General features: G+C 47.6%; 4 protein-coding genes across 4 annotated transcripts; all 4 read left to right on the top strand.

Annotated features, from left to right (window-relative positions):
* The first annotated feature begins 933 nt into the window (after positions 1-933).
* On the top strand, positions 934-6612 carry ubqln4 (ubiquilin 4). Its single transcript, XM_068747022.1, has 11 exons — positions 934-1083; positions 2377-2528; positions 2614-2759; positions 2851-3113; positions 3248-3406; positions 3553-3775; positions 3879-4018; positions 4401-4484; positions 4627-4742; positions 4829-5189; positions 5276-6612. Exons 1-11 carry the CDS (start codon positions 940-942, stop codon positions 5426-5428), a joined length of 1941 nt encoding a protein of 646 aa, XP_068603123.1. The 5' UTR covers positions 934-939; the 3' UTR covers positions 5429-6612.
* A 613-nt stretch (positions 6613-7225) lies between these two features.
* LOC137902834 (ras-related protein Rab-25-like) lies at positions 7226-9081 on the top strand. Its single transcript, XM_068746922.1, has 5 exons — positions 7226-7426; positions 7889-8084; positions 8210-8403; positions 8523-8603; positions 8699-9081. Exons 1-5 carry the CDS (start codon positions 7390-7392, stop codon positions 8824-8826), a joined length of 636 nt encoding a protein of 211 aa, XP_068603023.1. The 5' UTR covers positions 7226-7389; the 3' UTR covers positions 8827-9081.
* A 2265-nt stretch (positions 9082-11346) lies between these two features.
* On the top strand, positions 11347-19280 carry LOC137903269 (zinc finger protein 385D-like). The gene is made up of 9 exons (XM_068747414.1): positions 11347-11356; positions 12914-13035; positions 15129-15131; positions 15969-16076; positions 16739-16892; positions 17504-17755; positions 17822-18003; positions 18400-18501; positions 19041-19280. Exons 1-9 carry the CDS (start codon positions 11347-11349, stop codon positions 19278-19280), a joined length of 1173 nt encoding a protein of 390 aa, XP_068603515.1.
* A 4255-nt stretch (positions 19281-23535) lies between these two features.
* sgo1 (shugoshin 1) lies at positions 23536-26752 on the top strand. The gene is made up of 9 exons (XM_068747433.1): positions 23536-23680; positions 23773-24011; positions 24071-24102; positions 24277-24341; positions 24559-25390; positions 25461-25576; positions 25973-26152; positions 26324-26513; positions 26593-26752. The coding sequence occupies exons 1-9, from the start codon at positions 23536-23538 to the stop codon at positions 26750-26752; spliced, it is 1959 nt and encodes a 652-aa protein (XP_068603534.1).
* The last annotated feature ends 373 nt before the right edge of the window (positions 26753-27125 follow it).

Raw genomic sequence — 27125 nt, 5'->3', positions numbered from 1 at the left:
GAGGAGAGGCTAATACTAGCAATCAGGATATCCAGTTTGACAGCCACAGGTTCAGATTCCACTGCGCCATGGACAGAAAGACCTGCAGACTGAGACGGAAGGAGGGACAAACAGAAGGAGAGAGGACACACAACTACCGGGAGGGAAGAGGAATTAGTGACATGGACTGTATTTATTAAAAGTGAGTTACAGTAGAACTAATAATCCAAAGAACAGGTTCTGTAAGCTATAACTAATGGTGTTCGATTTAATACATTTTAAATAACTGCAATCTGGCAGGTTTTCAGAGTTCAAAGTGCTATTAAAGTAAAAGAAGAATAACATGCATCCATTTTCTATAATTACTAATTCCTTGCAGGGTTGCAGGAGGGATAGAGTAGCCTTTGTCTCAGGGTCGTGGATTCATTAAACACACTCACACCTATGAGCAATGTGGAGTCAAACCACTTATAATTTTTATTTTATTTTTATTTTTTGGGGGGGGGGGGGCAAGAGGAAGCCAAAGCACCCATGTCAGACACAAGAGAATTTATCTTGTTAATTTAACAAGATATTATAAAATTTGGATTTAACTTTTTTTTATTCAAGGAGGAAGTCAAGAGAAAAGTGGATTCTGTAATAATTTGGTCATGTTCAAAGGAAAGTTTAGATTTAGAATAGATGTTCCGACAACTTTCTTGACAGAGTAAATCCGCTAATGTTTTTTTCCGTTTCTGTTGAAGTGTCACTTTTAGAGACAGATTTTCAATGCAAGTTTTTATCTTAACAAACAGAACAAAAAAAATCTATTTTAAAAAAGAGGCATTTCAGGGGAAACACATTTCCGCCTGGTTCCGGGCAGACATGGGAAGTCCTTAGAATCGTTCTGGAAGAAAGGCTTGACCTCTTATGACCCGGAAGCTGACGTCAAACCCGAGCTGTTCCATCGGCGGAGTAAAGATGGCTGACCAAGGAGCCGCAGATCTTGGTAATAACAACAATAATAAACCTGAAACGTCGGAGGGAACTATTATTAAGGTCACAGTAAAAACTCCTAAAGACAAAGAAGAAATCGCCATCGCGGAAGATGCCTCTGTTACTCAGGTTTGTTGATTTCGCAAGAGAGGAGCTGGCCAGTGCGGTTCAGCGCCGCGATCCAACGTCATGCTTGTGCCTACAACTTCAGCTAGGAAGCTAGTTAGCCGTGTTAGCGTTAGCATAGCCTGTCATACCGGCTAACTAATAGTGCATGGAAGCAAAGAGTTCGTGTGTATTAAAAGTTTTACCGCTGGGGTCAACATCTACGCGGTGTTTCTAACGTTGTTGATACACTATAGAGACATATAACTACGTGTTCTATTTCAGGTTGGCTATCCGGTTAGCCAACAGCTAGCCAGTTAGCTAACACAGCCTGCTGAGCTGGGGTGTTAGCTAAGTGCCAAACAAGTGTCAGCTGACGGGTTTCGATTTTGCTGCGGCCACCGCTACTTGCCACAATGGCCTGATAGAACCGCAGAACTGATTTGGTGGATTATTGATCCGATTGGTGCTACATTTTCTGTTTTAGCTTCAATGCTAAAGCTGCTACCACTCTAGAACCTTCTGACTGCTTCCACTGAGTCACTCGGCTTTCAAGGGAATACAGTATTCTCAGAACGATTGTTGACTTGACGACGTGCTGCAGTGAAATCTTAATCCATCCGTGCAGTCAGAGAAAGATCAGACTTTATTTAGCATTTCTTGTCGTCAGCTAAGCCAGTTTTTGTAATTACGAAATACATACTTGTATGTGTTTCACTTTTAGTCGTCACAGTACATTTCTCATTTCCACGTCTGTGTTGTATGTACCCATTTCATAATGTAGTGGTGTAAAACAGCTAAAGCTGAGACTTGAATCGAACCCCCCAACAGTTATTTAAAATCAGTAAATTATTAGTAGAACAAGAAAGTTGGGCCAAAACAATTACTTTTCTTAATAGCAGCAAAATTAAAATTAAAAAAGCCGAACAACATGAATGGAAATAATTTCTGAAGATACCTTTAATCTTTATGTTTTTATGTCTACTCTTTCATTTTAATGCCTTGTCATCATATCTTGCATAACTATTAAGCTTTGTATTAGTGGCTGATTGGAGTGTATTGTCAACATTCTTATTTACACTGATCTTTTAAAATGTAATGTAATGAGAGTAGCTTCCCTGAGAATGAGACAGTTTTCAATTCTAATTATTTCACAATATTCTTATTACCGGTAAAGTTTTTGCAGATTTGGAGCCTTGTATAGGGCAAACTCATAGGGTTTTAAAGGAGACTACAGTTTAAGCAGCCGTGCTTCAGTGTAAATAATCCCCTTCATTATGTTATCTTTCTCAGCTATTTTTGCATTTTCTTTTTCAGTTTAAAGAAGAGATCTCGAGGCGATTCAAAGCCAAACAGGACCAGTTGGTTCTCATCTTTGCAGGGAAGATCTTGAAGGATGGTGACAGCCTGAGCCAGCATGGCATCAAGGATGGCCTGACAGTTCATCTAGTCATAAAGACAGCACACAAGTAAGGCTACATCTTTATGCAATGTTGTGTGTGTGTGTGTGTGTGTGTACATATTGACTTATCACTCTACAAATGATCCCCATAGGGCAGGAGATGGCGGTAGCACCTCTGCATCTAGCTCAACCTCCGCCCCAGCAGGCACCCCCACCCCTACTCCAGGCGCCGTCCCCGCTTCCTCAGCGAGCTCGCCCAGCACTACCGCAGCACCCACACAGACGCCCAACATATTGAGTGAGTACAACTGTGTGTCTACCTGCTTACTAGCAAAAACCCTTAAAGGGTCAAAGCACCACAAAGATCTGTGTGTTCGTTCCACGCTCAGCTGGCTTCGGTGACCTGGCTGGTCTGTCTGGACTCGGCATGGGCTCCGGTAACTTCATGGAACTGCAGCAGCAGATGCAGAGGCAGCTCATGTCAAACCCGGAGATGCTTTCTCAAATCATGGAGAACCCGCTGGTGCAAAACATGATGTCCAACCCAGACCTCATGAGACAGATGATAATGGCCAACCCTCAGATGCAGCAGCTGATGGAGCGCAACCCCGAGATCTCACACATGCTGAACAACCCTGAGCTCATGAGACAGGTAGGACGAACAGGAGAGCGACCGGATGGCATGGCGAGATCTGCTCATTTGTAGCTTTTCACTGCTTTTGGTCCAGCTGTTTATAACTTGGAACGTTACCGAGTTGCTGCCCCTCTTTCACTTTCACTTGCCAGACAATGGAGCTGGCCCGGAACCCGGCTATGATGCAGGAAATGATGCGGAACCAGGACCGAGCTCTGAGCAACTTGGAAAGCATCCCTGGAGGTTACAATGCCTTGCGGAGGATGTACACCGACATCCAGGAACCTATATTCAGCGCTGCCAGGGAACAGGTATCCGTAACAAATGTTTACTGATCCAATTCTTTTTTTTTTTGTTTGTTTCACGTTGATCTGTGTTTTCACACATTGTTTTGGCTGAATATCGTGTATTTCAACAGTTTTTGAGTTTTCAAACGTGTCTAATCTTTTCTCTGTAGTTTGGTAGCAACCCTTTCTCAGCTCTAGGTGGCACCTCCGACTCTGGCGTTCAGCCGTCACGGACAGAGAACCGAGAGCCCCTGCCAAACCCGTGGGGGCCGCCAAATTCTTCTAATGCCTCTGAGGGTGGAGGAAGCACCGCAGGAAGCACTAGCACGCCCGGGGCCACCAATCCCAGTGTGTCCAACCCTCTGGGCATCAACGCTGGCAGCCTCGGTAACGGTAAGACGAAGCATGCCGTTATTCTCAAAAGAAGCGCATGCTCATTATTTCCCCCGTTTTAGCGCACGTGAATTTTACGCCCTCTCGTTTGTGTGCATTGAAGGCATGTTCAACAGCCCGGGCATGCAGAGTTTGCTGCAGCAGATCTCAGACAACCCTCAGCTGATGCAGAACATGCTGTCTGCGCCCTACATGCGAAGTATGATGCAGTCGCTATCTCAGAACCCAGAGTTGGCCTCCCAGGTACGAAAGAAAGATTACAAGCTAACCTTAGAATTCTTGAATGCCACATGTGGGATTTATTGACGATATTTGAAGTCTACAGTTGGCAATGAAATGTAAAAAGAGGCATCTAGCCTGGCCAGTTAACCCAGGTGGATGCTCAACAGAGAGGATTGTCGGTTAATCTCGCATGCTGTGAATTATAAGACAGAATAAAACTCACAGCTCTGATTTATTCACTCCTCATAAACCAAGCCCACTTGTGAAGGCAGAACGACCTTAAAGCACAACTCTGCACAACGCGACGTCCATCTTTGAAACCTTTGGTCTTGTATGTTCTAGTTACTGAGCAGATGAGGACTAGCGCTTTATCTTGACTGTTTTTTCTTCCTCTCTGTACCAGGTTTTGATGAATAACCCCTTGTTTGCTGGAAACCCACAGCTGCAGGAACAGTTCAGATCCCAGTTGCCCATCTTTTTGCAGCAGGTACTGCTCGCGTTGTCCGTCTGATGACATTAGTCATGGCTTTTCCTCGCACCGTGTGACACAAAGACGGCGCTAACGACGTAGCAGGCTCTGTTGATGATTGCATGGTTAGCTAATCGCTGCATCCTCTGCATGGTTGCAGATGCAGAACCCAGAAGCCATGTCGGTGATGACCAATCCCAGGGCCATGCAAGCTCTAATGCAGATTCAACAGGGTCTTCAGACGCTGCAGACAGAAGCGCCGGGCCTCATGCCCAGGTCTGTTCTCTGAGACAAATATGCAAGTGTTGCATTCTATTCATAGAAGCAGTTGTTTTCAACTCTTTGTCTTTCTCTTGGTTTAGTTTGATGACAGGTGGAGTTCCTGGCATGCCCACAGGCGGCGTTCCGGGCATGCCCACAGGTGGAGTTCCGGGCATGCCCACAGGTGGCGTTCCGGGCATGCCCACAGGCGGCGTTCCGGGCGTGCCCACAGGCGGCGTTCCGGGCATGCCCACAGGCGGCGTTCCCGGCATGCCCACAGGTGGCGTCCCAGGCATACTCACAGGTGGCATTCCTGGCATACCCACAGGAGGAGGCATGCCCACGGAGAATCCATCTTCCTCACCCAGCAGCAGCGCAGGAACGAGTGCCGCCCAGCAGCAGCTGATGCAACAGATGCTGCAGATGTTTGCTGGAGGTGTTGGAGGAGGAGGCGTGTCTACGGTATAGACGCGCACGGATACGACTTTCTTCAGACCTGTATGGATTTGTCTCCTTTTCAAACGTCCTATAATGTCCCCCTTTTGTAGACCCAGACCCCCGAGGTGCGGTTCCAGTCCCAGCTGGACCAGCTGAGCGCCATGGGTTTCATCAACCACGAGGCCAACCTGCAGGCCCTCATCGCTACTGGAGGAGACATCAACGCAGCTATCGAGAGACTGCTGGGCTCACAGCCCTCATAAAGGACATGCAGTACATAACTCACTGACACGCATACACACATGACTCACGAACACACCCAACGCCTGCAGAGAACCGAGATTAAAGTGTATTTCCCCAAACTTAACAAAGCAGGATCTGTAAGAACCCCCCCCCCCCTCCATTCTACATCTGTCCTCAGATCATTTCCTAGTCCCAGACTGCTGCCGTAGAGCTGGACTTAAACCATCCTCATCTTGATTGGGTGTTCCGGTCACAAAGGGATTCCCAAATCATTTCTTCATTCACTGTTGTCGCCACAAAAAAAATGTAAGCTCCATTGCATAACAGAGGGCGAAATCATGTGGTGTGATTGGCCGTCGGCTGCCTCGTACAAGACCCGCAGGGGGCCGTTTGTTAGCGTATAACTAGCAAATCAACACAGGATTTGTTTCTGATAATCAGACGGTAATCTTGTGCAACTTCAGGAGGAAATCTTGCCCACACAGATGTTCCCATCCTCAGCGTTCTCCATGAATAGATGTTTTTTTTGCCCAACAATGTTTACTATTTATTGCAGGCGCTTCAGAAAATGATGCCCTCCACACTTCCCTCATTTTCCATTCCAAATAAAAGTGGCCACTCCAGTGTACAGTGTCCGTTCCCTTCGGCGGCACCACTGCTGTGCCTTCTGCCCTTTCCTGCCCCCCCGCCCATCCAGCCCAGTCAGTGAGAAGCCACCCGGTGAATTCTGCAACAGCATCATCCAGGCCTGTAACCGTAATCAAGTGTCACGTTAAAGCGGCTCCAACGCAGCGGGCACCGTTTAAAATGAATATGAATGAAACTTTATTTTCATTTTAATATGATTATTCTTTTTATCCTATTTTTCCTTTCTTTATTTTGAAGTGCAGTTTAGTCCCTAGAGAAAATTCTGATTTGTCTCGCATGAATTAGATGGAGATCATAAAAGTGAAATGAAAACTAAATTAAAGTAAAATCGAGGCACTATGCATTTTCGAAAATCATGGTCTAGGTTTTTTTTTTTTTTTTTTTTTCCTTTTCGAAATCTCAAACATTGTAGTTGTGGTAACCTTGGCAACTGCTTCTTTAGCTGCTTTGTCTGTTCACCTCAGCAGAAAAAGAAAATCCATCTCCAAATTGAACATGTTGAAACTAACTTTTAACAGTACTGTTATAAAAAATAATAAAATATGGTTCAAAACAGTCGACAGCTTGAGTCACTTCATTTCAGGGCTGCATTAGACGGCGTCCTTGTACTTTAATTTTTCATTTCATTCATTCCCTGGCCTTGAAGGTGTGGTACTAGGAATGAATTAAAAGTTCTGTTAAGCTTCTCTTTGGTGTTTAAACTTAGTTAAATGGGCAAAGGTTTTTTTTTTCTTCTCGGGGAAACCTACAAAACTATTCCTGAATAGGATAGAAACGAGAACGCAGAATTTGCTTTTAGTGACTCCACTCGTATTTTAATCGGAAATAAAAAGATGCACCTTCTCAAATCAGTGTCTGTTCCCACATCCCTCCTGGCCTCGGGGGGGGGGGCGGTAATGGTTTTGCATTCAGGTACACGGCGCACCTGACAGGTGAGCTTTACTCGCACAAATAAACCAGAGTTACAGAGTGAAAGGAGAGGCGAAGGTGGAGTCTCTTCCTGGATGACTAACTACGGGTGGTTGTACCTGTTACACCTGCTCTCTGCCCCCCACCCCCGCCCCACCTCCTCAACCAGTCATCCTTTGTCAACCACTGAGGGAGAAGGACACGGGAGGACTCGCCCTGTCCTCAGCGAGCAGGTTTTCCCGACCCACCGATGAAGACGAGGAAGAGTGTGGTTGCAGCTGAACCAGTTCTCTCTTTTCCCCCCCGTTTGTAATCTAAGCTCTCTCTCCACTCGGGAGGGGGGAGTGAGGAAGAGCACTGAGTTTGTGGTTTTATTTTTCAGCTGATATTTGAGCTGCCTTCAGGATATTTCCCGAGGAACGGAATGGGTTCCGACGAGTCGTACAATTTTGTCTACAAAGGTGAGTCGTGTTTACCGAAGCTGCGATTGTGTTTGAAGAGACAATAAGAGGAAGTCGTGTTTCCTGCACGGGCCTCAAGTCTGTCGGCTTCTGTTGACTGTTTGATTATGAGTAAAGTAAGAACTGACGGCTTTTTGTCCAGTTGACGGCCCAACGTTTGACCTCTGACCTGTCGAACGTGGGCTTTAGTTCACCGAGGATACTTTTATTTCGTTTGATCTCTTTTCTTTTTCTCCCTCTGATTCAAATGAATCAGACGCGACTCCATTCCATTCATTCCAAAGAATGTCGGCTCTGCCACGTTAACGTGACGTCACGATGAGGGTGACGGTGAAGCATATCCGATTCTGTGCCAGAAGTTCTAAGTTTGGACCATTGAACTTGCATTTATGTGATTTTGTGCGATGTAAAACGATTGCAGGGGAAGTTTATAGTGGTGTTTGGGCTTCTGCGTCCGTTCAGTGGTGCTGATCGGGGAGTCTGGCGTGGGGAAGAGCAACCTCCTGTCTCGTTTCACGAAGAACGAGTTCAACCACGACAGCCGCACCACCATCGGCGTCGAGTTCAGCACGAGGACCGTTCAGATGGACACCTTCACCATCAAGGCCCAAATCTGGGACACAGCCGGGCTGGAGCGCTACAGGGCCATCACCTCAGCGTGGGTACACACACACACACACACACACACACATTAGAGTAAAGATGGCGCGTAATCCTGTGAGTCTCCCATTAGTGCAGCGGCTCAGACTCGCGAGTGTTTTGTCTGTCGTCTTGAAATGGCAGGTATTACAGGGGAGCGGTTGGGGCTCTCTTAGTCTACGACATCTCCAGACACCTGACCTACGAGAGCGCAGACCGGTGGCTGAAGGAGCTCTACGACCACGCGGACACCAACATCGTGGTGATGTTGGTGGGGAACAAGCGAGACCTCGAGAAGCTCAGGACCGTGCCCGCGGAGGAGGCCAGGGACTTTGCAGGTCGGTTGAATGTCTATCCCCCTCCAGATTTCTGGCACGACTCCTTCTGAGCGTGGAAAAAGTGCAGTTAACACTCAGCTGTCGCCTTCGCCTCTGCTCCGATCTCTCGGACCGACCAGAGAAGAGAAAACTCTTGTTTATGGAGACCTCGGCGTTGGACTCGACCAACGTTGAAGCTGCTTTCAACGAAGTCCTTGCAGGTGCAGTAGCTCAGTCAGGTCCAAACATCCTCCGCTTGTGTGAGCGCTAAGAATGATCAACTCGTTTTTTTTTTTTTTGCCTTTGTTATCTCCAGCCATCCAAAAGAAGGTGGCCAGCAGGGAGGTGACTCGTGGATCCATCAGCGCGGTCACCCTGTCCGGCAACATCGGACCCACCAGTGAGGCGCAGGAGGAGAAGAGGAAATGCTGCTTTAACTCCTAACAGACTGAAGAGCTGCTTTGTTTAACCGACATCACGCTCGACTGCCCTTCAAGTTGACGTGGAAGCCTGTTTATGTCCAAAATGTCTCCAGTATATGATTCAAAACGATTTAAGAAAAGCTCTCTAAATTGCTTTTCCTCTTTACTAATTTCCGCCCCCCCCCCCCTTTACAATATCTTAAATCATCATTATGAAATTGCGTTTCTTTTATGAATGAATGCTTTGGTGTTCCTTTCAAATAAAATATTTATATTATTACGTGTGCAGGTAACAACAGGCCACAAGTATATGAACTTATTTTCCACATTAGACATATTTCTCGCAGGGAAGATATTTACCTCAATAAAAAAAGTATTGTAGTATTTAATACTTCAGATACTTCAAAATGATGCAGCTGTAATGAAATGACTAAAAAAAAAAGGGTTGTGCCTAATCTGGCCTGTAGGTGGCAGCAATGATGCAATGAGTTAAGATGCAGCATCACCACAGTCCACTAGGGGGCATTTACACTCCTGTCTCATCCCACACATCCTTACTGTGTCTCCGTGCGGGTTTACAGATGATATCCAGGTAATGAATGTAATTAGAAGACTCATGCGGGACAACAGAGACTATAAGTAGTTAATGTCTTTCTGGACAGATGTCTCCGGCTTGCAGATGTGACTACCTGTGGTGAGAGTGTGCGGCGTCTGATCCTCAGGCGTACATTATTTTATCGCTGCAAATGCTTTTATTAAGTTCCTCTTATTAAAACACGACAGGGGGGGGCTGAGCAGCGGCCAGTAAATGTTTAACGATGGGCTGAGTAAAAGCGTCTGGTGCAATAATCTACAGAGTCTGAACACGGCGAAAGCCTGCAGGTCATGATATCTGGAAATCTCCCTCTGTCCCAAAGCCTTGGTTTGATTTTCTTCTGCAACTTTATGGATTCTGACAAATTCCTCTTTGCCTTAACAGAAAAGCACTTAAAGGACAGGCTGAGGATTGTGGAGGCATCGCCTGCTTCTGAAAGCAGACCCCTGTACGGTGTAGTACGGGCCTGTGACCCCAGCATGCAGGGGCTTATCATTTACAGGACCTCTCCCTGCGGCGCTTTGGGAGGAACCCTGTCCTGAGAGTTTTGCATTTACAACACCACATCTGTGTGGTGTTGAATTATGACCTCTGAACCCTTGGAAAAGCCATCTTTTAAAAAAAAAACACACTCTTGGAATCCATCATCAACCTCGCTATCGCACCACCGGTGTTGTCTCACAAGTGTGTGATTGAAATAGAATCAATGCCAATGCACACCGATTACCATGGCGACTCATCCATCCTGCTTCAATGCCTGAGCTGCTTTGTTTCACCTTGAGTTGTTTCCATCACCGTGGGTGTGGATCTGGGTGCATTCTCGCTTTTCAGCTCAGCATCCATGAACTTCTTCTAAATGTCGTAACGGAGCCCGCTGCAGTTGGGCGGGTGCGCCCAGCCGGGTACATCATATCGCATACCTCAGTTGCCATGGCAGCCGCTGTTGTTTGTCTGAGGGCATGTGTGAAAAATGATTATTTCATTTCAGCTGAAACCCGAGAGCAGAAACGGTGAAGCCTGCAGGAATGTCATCATGTCACGTTAATGTTTCAGCGGTGACATCCAGGCAGCAGGAAGTAGATCATGTTTCATGTTTCATGTTTCATGTTTCATGTTTCGTGTTTCATGTTTCATGCTTGTGTTTGCACAAAAGCCGCTCTGATCCAGTCAGAACATCAGATTTCGATTGTGATTTCACAACGTTCCATGGAGAAACTTTTTAGCTGCAGGAGATTCCCCCCCCCCCCCCCAGGATCAAAGACAGAACAGCCATGATCGTAGGAGGTCTTTTCAGTGCTTGCATATATGCATAATGCTGCATTAAAGCGTGCAGCATATAATGTTGTGTAGTTTCCTCCTGGGATGCATCTAAAAATATGGGCTCAGGATGGATGCGTGAGGGAACCAGTTAAACAGGAACACGGGAGAACACGGGAGAACACGGGAGAACACGGGAGAACACGGGAGAACACGGGAGAACACGGGAGAACACAGGAGAACACGGGAGAACACGGGAGAACGCAGGAGAACACAGGAGAACACAGGAGACTGCAGAGAGGAGCCGCACCGCAGGCTGGAGAACAAAAGGGTTCTCCTCATTCTTAAAACGGTCAAAGCACGTTTGATGTCTAGTTTGAAAAGCTGAATAAAGTAACTTAAGGGAAGAGGATGAGCTGTTCTTTAGTTGTTGTGCTCTTATTGCTTCATCCATTCGGGGCTGGTGCAGATCACAGGAGCAGGAGAGTACACGAGTCATCAAGAGATGAGGAGGGGGAGGAGGAGGAGGGGGAGGAAGAGGAGGAGGAGGAAGAGGAGGAGGAGGGCATCCAGATGGAAAGCGGCAGCAGCAGCAGCGGAGGAGAGAGATTTGAGCGGAGATACGGCGGTGGAAGAGAACACGTGAAGCCTCGTGGGGGGGGGGGGCTTTCACCTCCCTCTGGTGCAGGCATGTATTTCGGTACGTAAACGACGTGCTGTACTTTTAATCTCCTGAGTTTTAGCTCTGATCGCAGCGGAGTCACTTGTTGATCTGTTTATCTGTCTATCATCTCTCTCTCTCTATCTCTCTATCTATCCATCTATCCATCTATCTATCTATCTATCCATCTTTCTCTCTCTCTCTCTCTCTCTCTATCATCTCTCTCTCTCTCTCTCTATCTATCTATCATCTCTCTCTCTCTATCTATCTCCGCAGTTGTTGTTTTTACGCCTCGTAATTTTTAAATCAGTGAACTTTGGAGGAGTTGCAAAACCTAAGTGACCATTGCAAACTCACTGCGCACGATGAATGTTTTGACTCGGTGCATATATATTCTTCTTCCGGTAACCGGGACACGCGGGGCTCGGCGGAGGCTGCGTGATGTCAGTCTACCGGAGAATTGATATTTTATTCCTATATTTACCCAAATCACCTGCATGCTTTAATAAACCTTTGCTCTGGTGCCACATCTGAACGCAGCCCGTTGCAGGCTCCTCCTCCTCCTCCTCCACCTGTGGTATACCTGCCGTGTCCGCGCGGCGTGATCCGCCAATCACGTCCCGCAGACCCGGTACATGTTACCGGTACGTAAAGTAGCGTCGGACTCCTTCAGCGGGAGATGAACCGCAACCTGTCGGTTTATTCCCTGCACCTGTCAGGAGAAGGAATTTGGTCACTCCCGGCACCCGTAGCAGAGCGCACCTGAATGGGATTCTGCTTAAATTCACAAAATAGAGTCCACGTATAATCCGGTGCGAACAGACGTGACAAATCCACGATGCTTTCTTGGTGGTGAAAAGATCAAAGGTGAGATGGGATTGAAGCATCATGTTTCAATGAAACACGAGACGTTTCTGCAGGCTCTGCTGCAGTAAATCTAGATCACTTTAATCTGAGCAGATGGGCGTGTCGACATTTAGATTATTCTGATTACACTTGCAGGCAGGCTGGTCCTGAGTCAGAGCGTAATCGGGCTCAGAGAACAAACAAGAAAATCTACCAACAATCAGAAGGGCACCGTAAACGGGACGCTTATTGCAGTGTGTGTGTGTGTGTGTGTGTGTGTGTGTGTGTGTGTGCGTGTGTGTGTGTGTGTGTGTGTGCGTGCGTGCGTGCGCGCGCGCGTGCGTACACTGAGCAGCTCTCATGGGTCGAGGCGTCCCGTCCTGAAGGCCCGAACGTTGACATGAATTATGACTAAGTTTCGTGAGAAGCTTTTTTTTCACTCAGGAATGTTCATTGTGAGTCAAACGACGAGTCAGTTCATCAGTTAGATGTCTGGAAGTTACTCAGGAAAGCGTCGTCAGTCGTGAATCATCAGAATTCTAAAGTTGTGTAGATGAAAACTGGAGGAAACTACTTTAAATCTCACGCAAACGGTAAAATCTGAGCTCAAAATCGTTCGCGTGGCGAATGTCTTCACCTCTCTGGTTTTATTCTAAGAGCATCTCTGTCCTTCCCCGGTGAATCATCCCTCCGTTTGTTTATCTGTCTGCCCGTTTCATTCCATCTTCCTCACCATGCTGTGTTTCCTAGGTAACGTGTGTCACAGCGTTGCACCGCCGCCGCCGCTGGCTCGTCCCGTGCCGGGCAGGACCGAGGCCTCTCCGGACGTTCATCCAATCCTACCTTTCCGCCTGCTGCATCAATTCGCCGACGTGAGTACAGTCGCTTATCCTGATTGTCATGGCAACCACGCCCCTACCTTCTGCGTTGACCCCCCCCCCCCCCCCCCACATAAAAATCCCAGTTGTTGTGTCATCACACTCCACACTCCTGAAAGTGGAAGAGTTCATTCCAGGGAATAGTCCGCCTGCCTGATTTTGTTTTTCAATATGCTGCCCACACCGTTCCAAATATATCACCTCTGATGCAGAGCGCCGTGACAACCTGGGGGGGGGGGGGGGCAGGATTCCTTGGTATTCCTCACACGCTGCTTTTGTCTGCGTTGGTTTGTTTGTGACGGGCGAAGGTGGAGAGAACTAACAAGGGCAAAAAGTCTGACTCCGGAGAAAGTGGAAGCGTCCGGCAGGGCTTGAGGGCTTGACGCCAGGCGTGCAGGGAGATCACGGCGGCCCTGAAATAATCCTCGGCTGTACAACGTAGGGAATAATTTATCCCGTCTGTCGCTGTTTCGTATCAGAAGCAGCTCCGGAAAGGCTTCGTATCTTCCTGCTGCCACCTGAGGAGAAATCCCAACATCTGTCTGGGATCCTCTCTCGGCTTCCTGCGGCGGATGACCTTCCATCTCGAGGCAGAAAAAGGTCGTCTTCATTGTGATTCCCTGGAGTTTGAATCGGTTCTTCAGATTTCCCAACGTTCCTGCTGAGTCACATCCCGCTTCATCCATTTAGAATTCTTTCCTTTCTCTCACATCATTCCGATGCTTTCTCCCTCCCTGTCTCTGCATTCCTGTAGAGTCGGCCTTGCGCTTGCTCGCTGGTGTAAGATTTAGATATTTACGGCTTTTAACTCTTTTTTTATATAAAATAAAATGGAGAAAGAAAAAGTACGAATTTAAGGCTGCAGCTAAAAATTACAAATTGTAACCGGTTAATCTAATTATTGCTTCAAGTAGGCTAATTGGTTCAAATCTGGCAGATTATTTTACAACAGAATTGTTTCTTCCTCCATTTTTAAAAGCCGTATTTAAACAAAAATACTTTATATAATAATAATCAGATTTAAAGCACACATTTATGAACGGAACTCCCCCCCCCCCCCCTTGGGTGAAACGCTCTACCTGACAAGGTGTGATATCTCAAGATTAACCTGATGGCAGTCAGAATGAGAGTCCCCGCTCTGTATCGGGATTTGAGGGCGTTTTTTTGCATGTCTCAGTATGGACATGTCTCCATTTCCTCCAGATGAATGTTGGGTCGGCCTCTGAAAAGGTGCCTCGATTTTGGAAACCTAGTAACTTTATGAGTTTGGGAGGTTTTCAAGAAAAGCAATTTTTCATTACTGCCAGTTTTCCTCCGGATCCAGCGCCGTGAACAGCGTCGTCGCATTAGAACAGATTGCCAAAGTGATTCAATTAGAATCGGTTCATGGCTTTTTAACCTTTTCCTGTTGACAGGAGGGAGAGTCTGTGATGGGAGGTCACATGTGATAAGGGAGCCCCGGGCTGATTAGAGACGAGAGACTTTTATTAGTGTTAAAATATTAATTCTTCGAAAATGAAAGTGATCATGAAGTCAAGATTTGACTGAATATGTTATTATACACAATAGTAAGAATAGTTATAATAATAGTGATGATAGTGATCAAAGTCATGACAGGATCTAAAAGAAATAAAATGTTTAATTAATTAAACACAGTTTATATATGATTATTATTAAAAATAATTAACCGTCTTTAGTCATTGTAATTGTATTTTTCCATACCAATGCTAGTATTTAATCAATGATTTCTGATTTTTTTTTTTAGATATTTTTATAGTTTGTGCTAATAAATATAGAACCAACAGCTGCAAGGAAGCAGCGAGCGATCAGAGACCAGTGGCTGCAGAGATGAATTCCAGAGCAGCAGCCTGGAGAGATGATCAAAGAGATCGAGAGCACGCCCGCCCGCACACGCACACACACACACACACACACACACACTCTGGCCACTTCTCCATAAAGCTCTACTGGCTGTTCCTGGTTATACGACTCCCTACATTTCATCACAGGTAATGGGTTTGCTCTTGCTCCACGAAGCCCAGTTGGGTTTTATAGAGCTGAGTGTATGTGCCCATTAAACATTCCAGCAGGTAATCTCCAGAGCTGCACGCACACACACACACACACACACAAATGCCTAGGGAGGTTGACTGCCCATTTCTTAAACCCATAAATAAACCCAGTCCAAAGGTTCTTAATATTCTCCTCAGCTGTTTGTTTGTTTGTTTGTTTATGTGACAGAACAATCACTTTATGTATTTTTTCCTCGGTCTCTAATCCTCACTTCCATTTGTGAGGCCTGGGCTGTCAAAGCGCCGTCGTTGGCTCCACCAGACAGACGACGCTGTAGACATGTTTGACATACTCTTTTTGTTTGCATGATTATTTCTTTCGCCGGAGCCCAAAATGCTGCTATTGAGCCCAAAGCGGAATTTATTTAAGAAGCTTGCCAGCAAAGTGTTAGGAATGAATGCTGCTGACCAGTTAAGAAGAGGAAGCTCCCACTGGCGGACAAAGGGATGCTTGTAAGGCGGACCGAGACGGAAGGAAGACGTGAATTCAGCCAAATGTATTTATGCACAGCGGAGAAATGGCTCGGGCCGGATTGTGCCTTTTTTTTTTCTCTCGAGCATTCGGTATTTAAAGGCGCCACAATCAACAAATCTGGAATGTCGCCTCAAACCTGTTTGGCTTAGTCTGTTTGTAGCCTCTGACTGCAGGAAGTATCATTATCGTTTGAGTTGTTGGTCTATTGTCTCGTTGACGTGTGTGTGTGTGTGTGTGTGTGTGTGTGTGTGCGTGCAATGTGTCTGACTCCGCCCGCCTCTACCCTGAGATGATATGCATTTGTATTCTTGAAATCAGCTTTGTTTTTCCACAACCCTTAACAAGTCGTGACTTGACGCTGTGCCGGGTCTCTCCTTCAGATGGATCACGTCCGGGAAGTCGTAATCGGCTCGGGCTTCTCCCTAACCTCGCCGCTGAAGAGGAAGGCCAGCTCCTGTGGAGTCTGTCGGCTGAGGTTCAACTCTGATGTGGGTGTTGTCCCGTGGGAAGACCACGCTTTCGGTTTTTATTCCTCACACAGGCCTGATCGTGACAGATAAATCAGCTGAGTCAGACCTGCTCTTGCTCTCTAGCTGGATTCATTCCTCCTGGGTAATGCATACATACGGCCCTTTGGGCTTTTTAATCTGGCCTGCCGAACTTGTCCAAATTATATCATAAAATTAGATTGTATTATAATTAAACCTCATTGATTTTACCTTTTCCCAGTAATGCTACCTGTAAAAGGCCAAATCCTTTCATGCAATGGTTTTACATGTCATTTATATAAGTTCATACAAACACTCCATCCATCTGTTCCTGGCCCGGCCCCTCCCTCATTGTGGCCTGCTAGTCAAAGTTTGCCCACCCCTGGTCTAACCTGTGCAGAGTGTTCGCCTTTCACTTTGCTTAATAGCAATAAAGCACGAGTTTGCACGACAAGAGAAAGAGGGAATTGTTCTAAATTAAGAGCACAATAAATACGTCTGTTTTCAGCTGATGTCGGCGAGCACTGTTTATTTAAAATCGGTTAATCAACACGAGCGTGATGGCAGCGTCTAAAACTTTTCCTTTCATTTTTGTGTCCTGATTTATAAACACAAGAGCTTTAAAGAATTGCCTCCTGGTTCAATGCTGCATGTGTCCACAGGCTCAGGCTGCTTCCCATTATCGTGGCACCAAACATGCAAAGAGGCTGAAAGCGCTGGATGCCCCAGATTCAAAGATCAAGACCCCTGAACCAGTTGTCATGGAAACCACATCGCAAATCCTCACGTCATCCGGCTCCGACGCAGCGACGAGAGGTGTGTGTCTCTGCGGGCGTGTGTATGGACAGGATTAGATGTACGTACGGTGCACGCGTCGATTTCCCGGTCACGACTTTAACCCTTTGATGGGCGCTCTGGGCTTCACGACGATAGAGGATACTCAAACTTCAGCAGCACGACTACGATCGGTGCGTAACTGCGCAGCGTGGGTTTGTGCAAATGTTGACTCAAACTTGTGTCCACATGTGTATTCCTGATACTTGAGCGTGTGGGCGTGAAGGACTGACAATAATATATTTCGCCGCAGGCCAAAGAGCAAAAAGACGAGAGAAACGGACTCGGCTTTGCTGATATGAGAGACTGAGAGAGAGAGAGCGAGAGAGGAGTTTGCAGATGAGACTGTGGGAGATTCACAGGTTCAGCCCAGAGGGAATCGGGCAGCCGACACGCACTCACCTCGGCAGAGCGAGTCACCGGTATCGGAGTGAATCTTTAAATCAGAGCACGCTCGTCCAGGGAGTCGCTTCACGTCGGTCACACAGCGCTAAATCATCTCTCTGCTAAGCTGTTTGTGTGCTGGGAGGCTTGTGTCATTGCTGCGCTACTCATTCTGTCTTCTTAATGCACCACCTTCCTGTTTCCTTCAGAAGCCTCGGCATCAAAGCCAACATCAGAGGAGGAGCCATCGAGCAACGGCCCCTCTGAAACGTTGAGAACGCCACCCGGCCCCTCGCCGTCATCCGGCACGAGGACGCCGGAGAAGGAGACTCAGAGATATGGAGAGGCAGAAGTGACTCCAGAGGGGGAGACGGAGGAGGAGAAAGCCGTTCGCCTCCTCTACTGCTCCCTCTGCAAGGTGGCCGTCAACTCTGCATCCCAGCTGCAGGCCCACAGCAGCGGTGGGTAGGTACCCCGGTTGCTCTGCGGTTGGTGCTCTGCCGATATGACCCTTTTAATCTGCTCAGGCACGAAGCACAAAACGATGCTGGAGGCCAGGAGCGGCGCCGGAGCCATCAAGTCTTTCCCTCGAGCGGGGGTCAAGGTCAAGTCGGCCCCTCCGTCCGAGTCGGCTACCGGCCTCCAGAACAAAACCTTTCACTGCGAGATCTGCGACGTTCACGTCAACTCCGAGACTCAACTCAAGCAGGTCAGTGGGTGACGATGTCCCTGGTGTCTCTGATGTCCCTGATGTCTCTGCTACAGCAATTAGCACAGACATAGGGCGCCGTGTGCATGCACAGTGTTGGTCTTTGTAACCGACTGTTTTAAAAGTTAACTTTGGCCAGGTGCTCATGAATATTCATCGGCTCGCCGCTGACTGTGTGTTGCGATGGCCCGTAGCCATCTGCTCGGGCTTGTCGATGAAATACTGAATCCAACCCCCCCCCCCGCCCCCCCATGCACTAGTTTGAATCTCAGTAGTCTATACTTTTTCTTTTGCCTGAATGCTCAGAGCACCATTGCGACTGATTATTCAGCTTTCCCAGCGAGTGTAATGCGTCTCGTGTCGCTTCCTGCGGCGTGTTCGTCTCCTCCGCTGCAGCACATCAGCAGCAGGAGACACAAAGACAGAGCAGCCGGTAAACCAGCCAAGCCCAAGTTCAGCCCGTACACGCCCGCCCTGCACCACCCGAGCTTCCAAGCGGTGAGTACGCCGCTGTTGCTTCGCTGACTTTCATTCCACATCAGGGGCTCGTGTGCACGAAGCTTCCTGAAAGCCCTTCTCAGGGCCAGTGTCTGAATTGATTTAATCCTACGAACTAGAAAAATAAAATATTTTTTTAAGAAAGCCAATGTGTGTGGATTTAAAAATGGCTAATGGGACACGCCCTGACAAAGCGGCCTCGTCTGATTGGTGGATACATTTAACTTCTCCTACTAAACGTCACAGCCTATCGCAAGAAGTTCAACTATTCAGCAGCTAGTTGAGTGCCTTTTTGAAACATCGTGAAATGATCAATGAGAAAGTGTCGCAACATCACGAAAAACAAATCCTGGCTTCTTTTAATTACCAGGAGAAAACAAAATGAAAATGGTGTAATAATTATACATTTGTAACTGGGGCTGTAGCTTCTCAGATGTTCTCCTTTATCTTCTCTGATTTGCCTTTATATATATATATATATATATATATATAATTTTGTATTTGTTTTTAACCCCCCCCCCCCCCCCCCCCCCGGTCAGATTCACCTGGCGCTACGAAAAAACCCGGACCTGACCAAACCGCTGGCCTCGACTCTCATGCACCGCCAACTCTCCGTAGCTGCTGCTTCCATGGCGTCATTGCCCTCCTTCCCTCTCCGCTCCGCCTTGAACTCAAGCCCCGCCCTGTTTCACAGTCTGCCCCTCCCCCAGGCGCTTCTGCACCCGGCACCTGGACCCATCTGTACGGCACACACGCCGGTTCTGTTTGCCCCGTACTGACGCCGCCGGCTTTAAACAGACCTTGGCAAGCTTAACAGGATGTGACGTAAGGAGGCGTTCCCGCCTCGTCACGCACACCGGCCGCCACGAAGGAAGGACAACGCAGCGAACGAGCAAAGTGTTTCCTGAATGTGTGCAGAGTCAACGATACAGAAGTGAAATGACATCATTGCTGCAGCGATGCCGCTTCTTTCCATCCGGCTGACGATGCCGACCATCGATAAGACGATCAAGAAAGTCCTTTTTAAAAGTGGGCATGGATCAATGGAAGATGCAAACGTGTGTCTGTGTGTGTGTGCAGAAATGCATTGAAGTATGAATCAGGGCATGCTTGACTGAAGATGTATGTTTTCCAATAAACTTTAGCTGTGGATCGATTCTCTTCTGAGTGCGAACGCAGCTCCGCACGGGGTCCCGATACCAAGTGGAAGCAACCGAATGTATGTTTTTAGTCAATAAATAGGTGCAATATTCTTTATGAACGTCAGACAAGCGTTTGATTCACGAACCAGGGTGAGTGCATATCCTCCTGAGACCCAAACCGTTGGCACGTCCTCTGTAGTGGACATTCGTCCATTACAGAGGACGCATGTCAGGAGGATATAGCTGAAGCAGGTAACGGTTGAGGAGCTCAACCTTTCCCTGCATGGAATGTTGTGCTGATGAGGTTTTACACTGCAGCCTTGAAGAGCTCATTTTGAGAAGCTTACTGGATATTTTTAAGGGAATTACATTTTCTAATAAAGACATAGAGACCATGTGATGGTGCTGCAGATGCTGGTCTAAGGGTTTACAGCGACGGAACTTTATGCGTCTCCAGGTGGCTTTGACTAAATACGCTTCATCCCGCAGCTCTTATCTGAATATGATGGTTGTGTAAACATTTCCCGTCTGGTCAGGAGCTGTGTGACGGGCCTGCTTTTAACTTTCCACGACCTCTCAGGCGATATCTTTCATCGGTCATTAAGCTGGATGAATCTTCTGCTTCCACAAAGTAAAATAATTCCACCGTCCAATTCAGAGAATTGTCTCCGGTGACTGATTCCCCCCGTGCAGTTGTTACAGCCTCGTCGTTATTATTGATTGTCTGAAGTGATGATGGGGAACATCTGTGAGTGGGATGCTCTGCTCTCCGCAGGCTGTCGGGCTCCAGCCCTCCTCCGGCCCTCCTCCGGCTCATTCCCTCGCCAGCCTCCGCTGCTCTTTCTTCTGAACTTTTTGTCATCTTTCTTTCGTTATCTCTCCATAAGTCCTCGGCTACTCTCTCCACCACGTCTGCGCTTCTCGCTGCCCTATATCAAATCCGTGGGGGGCATGCGCCCGCAAAAACTGAAGCCTTATATGGCATCTGGAGAATACCCGGAGAGAGTACAAATATGCATGCCATGTGAGCGCTTACATTAGAAAAGAGACAATAATAGTTTTTTTTTGGCATGAGGAGGGTGACACATTCACACTCCTGTATGTTCCACTTGGTTACATACATTGTTTTGCAATGAAAAACGGGTTCCAATGAAGGTTGGGAACATTCAGTGTTTTTTTAAATTGAATCAACACTGCCTGTATTTTGATGATGCTCCGTCTCCTCAACCATCTATATATCAAAAATGCTAATGGAATAGACGTCTTGGTTTGATAATTTTCATACATGCATGATTTAATATCCTCCTCCCTGTAATGCCAGCCTAGATTTAACTAAAGGAACATAATAAAGACGTAGGTGACTGCATAATATTCTGTCCTAGTCTCCCATTAATCTCATTTCCTGACCTGTTTTTTTCTTATTCTTCACATAAGACAGAGCTTTAGTTACGCAATCCATGTTATGATTTCATTACCATAAATTTTGAGTGTGGCACCACACACGCACATTTTCCATATTAAAATCTAGGGCTGTGTATTCTTGGCCCATGCTGAGAAGAGATCTCGCTCGGATGAATGCAAATTCTTTTCATCTGGCCGAGAAGCAGGTCTTCTGGCCGGTCAGACTGCGGGCAGCGATTGGTGAGCTGGAGATGTGGCTGAGCAGGGATGAGTTTTTAATCTCTTTATAATGATATCAGCGCATCGCATCGGTGGTTTAATACTTCTGCTAGCTCACGTTGGGCTAAAGAAAGCAACGTGCTCATCCATCGATGTCTTTCTTTTCTAAATTTGGTCCGATTTATCTCTCTGCCCCTTCTTCATTTATTCTGCCCTTTTCAGCTACCTATCCGAGGTCTTTTTTATTCCTACTTACTTACTTTTCACAAGGAAAATACATATTTTAGGTAAAAGAAACAACTAACGTATTAAAACGGTGAGTCACTAAAGGTGACCACTCATACTAGCGGCGCTTACTCAGACTCCAAGACTTTCAGGTGGATTTACTGCAATAAAAGGTCATGGATTTTGTTTGTAATAAAGCTCAACTGCATATGTCCTTGCTTATGCAATGTGGAAATACAAACATGCACAGAGCCACAACCACTGCTGAGAAAAGTCTGCTAAGTCAAGATCTGTCTCAGGGGGGCTCACCCAAAAAAGTACAGGCCTGTTTCACAGCTGAGACGCCCTGCTGAAGTCATTTGTTTTCACTGTGTGGCACCCAGTGCACCCAGGCTTTACCGAATGTCTTCTGTAGCCTCAATATGCCATTCAAGAGGCTGTCGTGGACACTGTCTTGGATCCTCGCTGACACATGGATGGATATTACATTAGCTGGGATGCCATGCAGGAAAAGTGTGATTTTCTTCCCCCGCACCGTGCCAAATAAGTCATGCTTGCTTGACTCTTAGTTGAGGGAGGAAATTAGGTTACGACTAAGTAGCTATTCAGCTTTACCCAATATTCACAGAATATTTATCGAATAAAGACTTTGAAGGGTCAAAGTTTTGGAAAGCATACCATGCTGCCATGTCTTGATTACCCCTTCTAAGTTTTTCTTTCTCAGCTACTGGACCAATTTGTTTTTGAAAGAACCCCAAAACCTCCAGAAAAGCCCAAAGGAATACATAAAAAACTCGATCATTGCGATTTTCTCCAGACCAAACCAACAGATGTGATGATAATGATATATATATCTATCCGCAATATAGTTTCAGTCAGAGAACACAGACGAATAATAAATCGGATATTTATACCGTAATTCCCGGTGTACAAGCCGCTACTTTTTTCCAATATTTTGAACCTTGCGGTTTATGCAACGACGCGGCAAATTTACGTATATTTTCCCACTTTCGTTACGAGCCGTGTTTCGTTAAAGCCTATTTATTTTCGTTACAAAATTAACGCCCGCCCGCCCGGAGGGAAAGCCCCGCTTGCGCGTAGCTGGGGAGATCCGCGAGAAGCGCCCGGCGCTCGTCCAGAGTCGCCGCCGCCGGACCGCCGTACCCGGTCCCCGCCGCCTGTCCGCCATCCGCTACGCGGCGTCGGACGCGCCGCGTAGCGGGGAAGGAACCCACCCCCTCGACCTCCCGGGCGTCCCCACCCCTGCCGCACCACGCTCCCGCGGACGGAGGATGAGGGGCACGGGGGCAAGGGGACGGGGACACCCCGCCAGGCGGGCGCGCGCGCCGCGCAGCCTCCGACGGGCGGAGAGGGGAGGGCGACGGGGCGACTGCTCCCCCAGCCGCGGCTCGAGCCCAGCCCCGCTTCGCACCCCAGCCCGACCGACCCAGCCCTTAGAGCCAATCCTTATCCCGAAGTTACGGATCTGATTGCACTTGTGGCTTACGAATATGTGCGGCTTATTTTAGTACAAAATATATATATTTTTTAATTTAGTGGGTGCGGCTTTTTCACAGGTGCGCATAATAGTTCAGCAATTACGGTACACAGTATTTAACCTGTTTCCCCCTCCCCTGTACATCAGCGCCATCTAGCGGATGTTAAAGTCATATGAAGGAAGTGACGTAAATTTAGATTTCTACCAATCCGAGGTCGACTCCCCAAATTCGAACGGCGATTTACGCAGTCGAGGAAGTCAAAGCAGCACGAAAATGGGTTGTTTTGTTCCCTAATCGAAGATAAAACCGAATTTAGTAGGAAAGCAGCGCATGCTAGTAAGTGTATCCTTCACGTTGACTATTAACGCGGCGCCGGACTGCCGCCATTGCTCGTTGTTATCGACTGGCTTTAACGTAAAGCGCCTCGCTAGCACGCTTAGCACGCTAGCTTACTCGTTGCGTTTCTAATGTTTGCCGTTACGCGACGTTGTTTGTTAAGCCTGACGTCACGCAGTTCACGCGTGTTCTAACGGATCATCCCCGGAGCCATGGCGAAAGAACGGCCCGGCAAGAAGTCCTTCCAGCGGAGTCTGGAGGACATCAAGGAGAAGATGAAGGAGAAGAGAAACAAACGGCTGGCCAGTGCTAATGCTCCCAGCAGAGGGCGCGCACGGAGGGCGAATCAAAGCAGCGGTAGATGTTGACTTTAACATCAGCATTTCTTATTAATTCTTCTTATTATTATTTGTTTACTCTATTAACATCTCAAACCATGCTCCCTTCAGCGGCTAACTCCACCCGCACCATCCTGACGGGTGTCCAGCTGAACAACAAGACTCTGGCGTTAGCCTTGCAAGCTGAGAAGGAAAAGGTGCGTCAGGCTAACGCTGTGATGCTGCAGCTGAAGCGGGAGCAACAGGCCCTCTTCCTTCACCTGCTCCTGCTCAAGAGGAAGCTGAGAGAGCAGCAAACAGCAGCAGAGGTACACCTAAGGAAGAACCCTGGGCGTCTCGGGTCGATTCCTGTTTTCTATTGCTGCGTGCGATGGGAAAGATGTTTTTTTGTCCTTGTGTGTTGCTGCAGATTAAACCTCAGAGCCAAGCGGATTCGCCAAGGTGATGCACTCGATACAAATTCCATGGCGGTACCGTAGGACCTGGATGCATAAATGTCATTTTGTGTGTGGACTCGAGTGCCTGCATGACAAAATAAAGTTGTTCTTCTTCGTGTTCTTCTTCTTCTATGATAATAAATAAACTGATCTTTTTTTTTTGTCTCAATTTTTCCAGCAGGAAGCTGAGCAGCCAAAACCACGAAGACCTTGCGGCGTGCGAAGCCTCACCGGTTTATGAAGGTACGTGTACTCACGACATTTCCTCTCAGTAGTCGTGATTAGACTAAGTACTCTTAGGTAACAGATGTGGCAAGGGATTTAATCTTGGATAGATTCACATGTGAAAATGAAAATGACGGCTGATGATCATTTTACTCTGTTTATAAATAAGTGAAATCATCAATCCTAATTTATCTGGATTAGTATTTTTCATTATTTTTTTGTGTCTTCATTACAGACTCTGGAACGAATGCTCAATCTGAATGTGACAGGCAGCGCACCTTGCCGTCCACGGTGGGTGTGAGGCGTCGCCGTGCCGACAGAGGCAGGAGACGGTCTGAGCGCGTGGCTGAAAAGCGGTCGCTGAGCCAAAAGGACCCCAACGTGGGCTTGAGCCCTTTAATATCACGTCCTGTAAGCGGCGGCGATGGAGATCCGAATCAGCCACGGCGAGCAGCAGAACCAAACTGCGAAAGTCACATCGAGACTGAAGCGTTTCAGCGTTCTGCTCCAGAACCCGTCGTCCCAAACCGAGCTAACCAGCAGCCGGCCAGCAGGAAACAAGCCCAGCAGCAGACCCGCTTCAAATCAGAACCAGCTGCACGGAAGCCAGAGCGGGGCGGCAAACAAGAACGCGTCCCGTTAAAGAAACCGTGGGAGAGTTCCAAACCCAGAACCCGCTCCAAGAGTCGGGACCGGTCGAACGCGCGGGTGAAATCCGCCCCGCCCTCACAGGGGAGTAAGCTCAACACCTCACTGGGCTGCAATGACACGTTTGACTTTGACTGTGTCGAGACGGTTCACGTCACACCGTTCAGAGCCAAGGCCGAGGGCGAGCCGCTCGCCCCGCCCACCAGCGAGGAGGGAGGGCAATCTCCGAACGAGGCTTCCAACCAAAATGGATCCGGCTCATCGTCGCCGTCTTCTGAATCAGAGGACAGCCTTTATGTTCCCAAGACCAGATGGAGACGGACGTCCCCTGACATGACCAAAGCGGTCACCACCCGTAGAGGTCGGCCTTCCAAAGCCGCCAGAGAAACGGCAAGCGTCCCCCCGAAGCAGGAAGTCTCTGGTGAGTTTAGAATCGGCTTCATTGACTCCATGTTAACTGTATTAGTCGCATTTTATTCTTATGTCTGTCGTCTTTGAAGACGAGTCAAGTCCCATGAATGTAGAGCCTGAAAAGGAGGAAGGCTCTCCTCATCGGTTGCCTGAATCTAGTCCCGACCTGCCGATGTTGGAGCAGGAAAATCAAGGTGTGTAAATTCAGAATACCGTGACTTTCTGTTTCCTATAATGTTACAGGACAAAGTTTGAATCCAAGGGACAGACTGAAGGGAAAAAAAATGCTGATTTGCATTTTTAGAGTATCGTTATTACGCTGTAATAAGCAGCCTCACAAAAGGAACACACTTCCCTTTTTTTATAACTTGCTCTTTGCGTTCATACTTGATTTCCTCGGAGCAGATTTTAAGCGCGTTTTCACTGGATTTCTCAAAACTGCATTAACAAAACAGCCCAAACCATCATTGTAAAATGTTCCGAAGCGTGTCTGAGGGGATCGTTCCCTTTCTGCTCATCAATCCATCAATCTTTTTGAAAGGCCTTCAGTGCTCGTCTTTGCTTGAACATCGCTTTATTGTCCTGTCCAGGATTCCTGGGATCTCATCGAGGAGCTATTGAGCGGGATTGTTTGCCCCTCGTCAGCCCTCTGGTTGAAGCTGAGATGATGAGATTAGACGATGTCCTGTCCCATTTCGGAGACGCCCCCTCTGAGCTGCCTCCTCCGGTGCCCCACCTAACGCCCCAGAGGACCGGGACATGCAAGAAGCGTAAGTCTGTCCGTCTGCTGCCCGGTAACGTTCTCACATCAGCGAGCAGCCGAGGAGCACGGCAAGATCACGTTCCCTCGTTTGCATCTTTTCTGTTGGACTCTCTCACTGGTGCGCTCGTTTTTTTTTTCCTCCTGCTTTTGGCTCACATCTTTCTTCACCTTCCTGCAGGTGGGCTTGGTGTAAGGACAACGGGGCGGGGCTTGGGTCTGTGTGACGTGACCAATCTGTCCCCTGCAGCCTATCGCAAGTTCACCCGTGGTGGCTCACGCCCCTCCGACGCCCTGTGCTCCACCCCTGCTCCTGCTCGCAAGCGGCGCTGCACCGTGGTGGTGGACTACAAGGAACCCACGCTGAATGCGTAAGCTCCACCCACCGGCACTTTCCGGGCTTTTATTTTCCCGCTGAACGCTCAAACGATCCCATTCTCAATTTGACAGGAAACTCCGGCGTGGAGACAAGTTCACAGACCTGCAGTTCCTCCAATCTCCTATTTTCAAACAGAAGTCCGGCAGGAAGTCTGTGCAGAAGTCCAGGAATTCTACGAACGCCCAAAAAGCATTTAAGAACTACAACGAGTCATTTGTCGGTTGTCGCTGAAAGCAGCTATCGGTTTACGCCCTGAAACCCGTCTGTCGTTTGGGTTTGTCCATTTTAATTTGAGAAGTGGTTGTTTTTGAAGGTTACGTCTATTTGATGGTCACTTTTTAGATCTTACTTGCACCCTTTATAATTTGCAGAAAGTTGCCGCCTCCTTATAACTCGGTAAATGTTTCATTGGCTTTTTGCTTTTTGTGAGTACATTTTGCAGCGCTGTCATCTTCTTTTCAAAGCTTCACCGTGAATCCATTTCTTTTGCCAACTAATAAATTCCAATTTGTATCTATGATGTTACAAAGTTGTTTTAATTAGCTCTGCTGCTTTGTAGTAATTTTTATTCATGGCTGGTGAATGAATTACTATTGAGTTTGTG

This window comes from Brachionichthys hirsutus, chromosome 13 (assembly GCF_040956055.1).
Source record: "Brachionichthys hirsutus isolate HB-005 chromosome 13, CSIRO-AGI_Bhir_v1, whole genome shotgun sequence".
In the NCBI taxonomy this organism is placed as follows: domain Eukaryota; kingdom Metazoa; phylum Chordata; class Actinopteri; order Lophiiformes; family Brachionichthyidae; genus Brachionichthys; species Brachionichthys hirsutus.
This window is presented reverse-complemented; position numbering and strand designations above follow the sequence as displayed.

What these genes read in the sequence shown, in the direction of transcription:
- ubqln4 (XM_068747022.1), top strand. Translation starts at nt 940, where the DNA reads ATGGCTGACCAAGGAGCCGCAGATCTTGGTAATAACAACAATAATAAA. An exon ending in GCGCCGGGCCTCATGCCCAG is followed by an intron (nt 4,743 to 4,828) that starts GTCTGTTCTCTG and finishes CTCTTGGTTTAG; the next exon opens with TTTGATGACAGGTGGAGTTC. An exon ending in GAGGAGGAGGCGTGTCTACG is followed by an intron (nt 5,190 to 5,275) that starts GTATAGACGCGC and finishes CCCCTTTTGTAG; the next exon opens with ACCCAGACCCCCGAGGTGCG.
- LOC137902834 (XM_068746922.1), top strand. Translation starts at nt 7,390, where the DNA reads ATGGGTTCCGACGAGTCGTACAATTTTGTCTACAAAG. An exon ending in TACAGGGCCATCACCTCAGC is followed by an intron (nt 8,085 to 8,209) that starts GTGGGTACACAC and finishes TTGAAATGGCAG; the next exon opens with GTATTACAGGGGAGCGGTTG. An exon ending in TTTCAACGAAGTCCTTGCAG is followed by an intron (nt 8,604 to 8,698) that starts GTGCAGTAGCTC and finishes TGTTATCTCCAG; the next exon opens with CCATCCAAAAGAAGGTGGCC.
- LOC137903269 (XM_068747414.1), top strand. An exon ending in GCTGCAGGCCCACAGCAGCG is followed by an intron (nt 17,756 to 17,821) that starts GTGGGTAGGTAC and finishes TAATCTGCTCAG; the next exon opens with GCACGAAGCACAAAACGATG. An exon ending in CCGAGACTCAACTCAAGCAG is followed by an intron (nt 18,004 to 18,399) that starts GTCAGTGGGTGA and finishes CCTCCGCTGCAG; the next exon opens with CACATCAGCAGCAGGAGACA.
- sgo1 (XM_068747433.1), top strand. Translation starts at nt 23,536, where the DNA reads ATGGCGAAAGAACGGCCCGGCAAGAAGTCCTTCCAGCGGAGTCTGGAG. An exon ending in GAGGGCGAATCAAAGCAGCG is followed by an intron (nt 23,681 to 23,772) that starts GTAGATGTTGAC and finishes TGCTCCCTTCAG; the next exon opens with CGGCTAACTCCACCCGCACC. An exon ending in AGCCTCACCGGTTTATGAAG is followed by an intron (nt 24,342 to 24,558) that starts GTACGTGTACTC and finishes TCTTCATTACAG; the next exon opens with ACTCTGGAACGAATGCTCAA.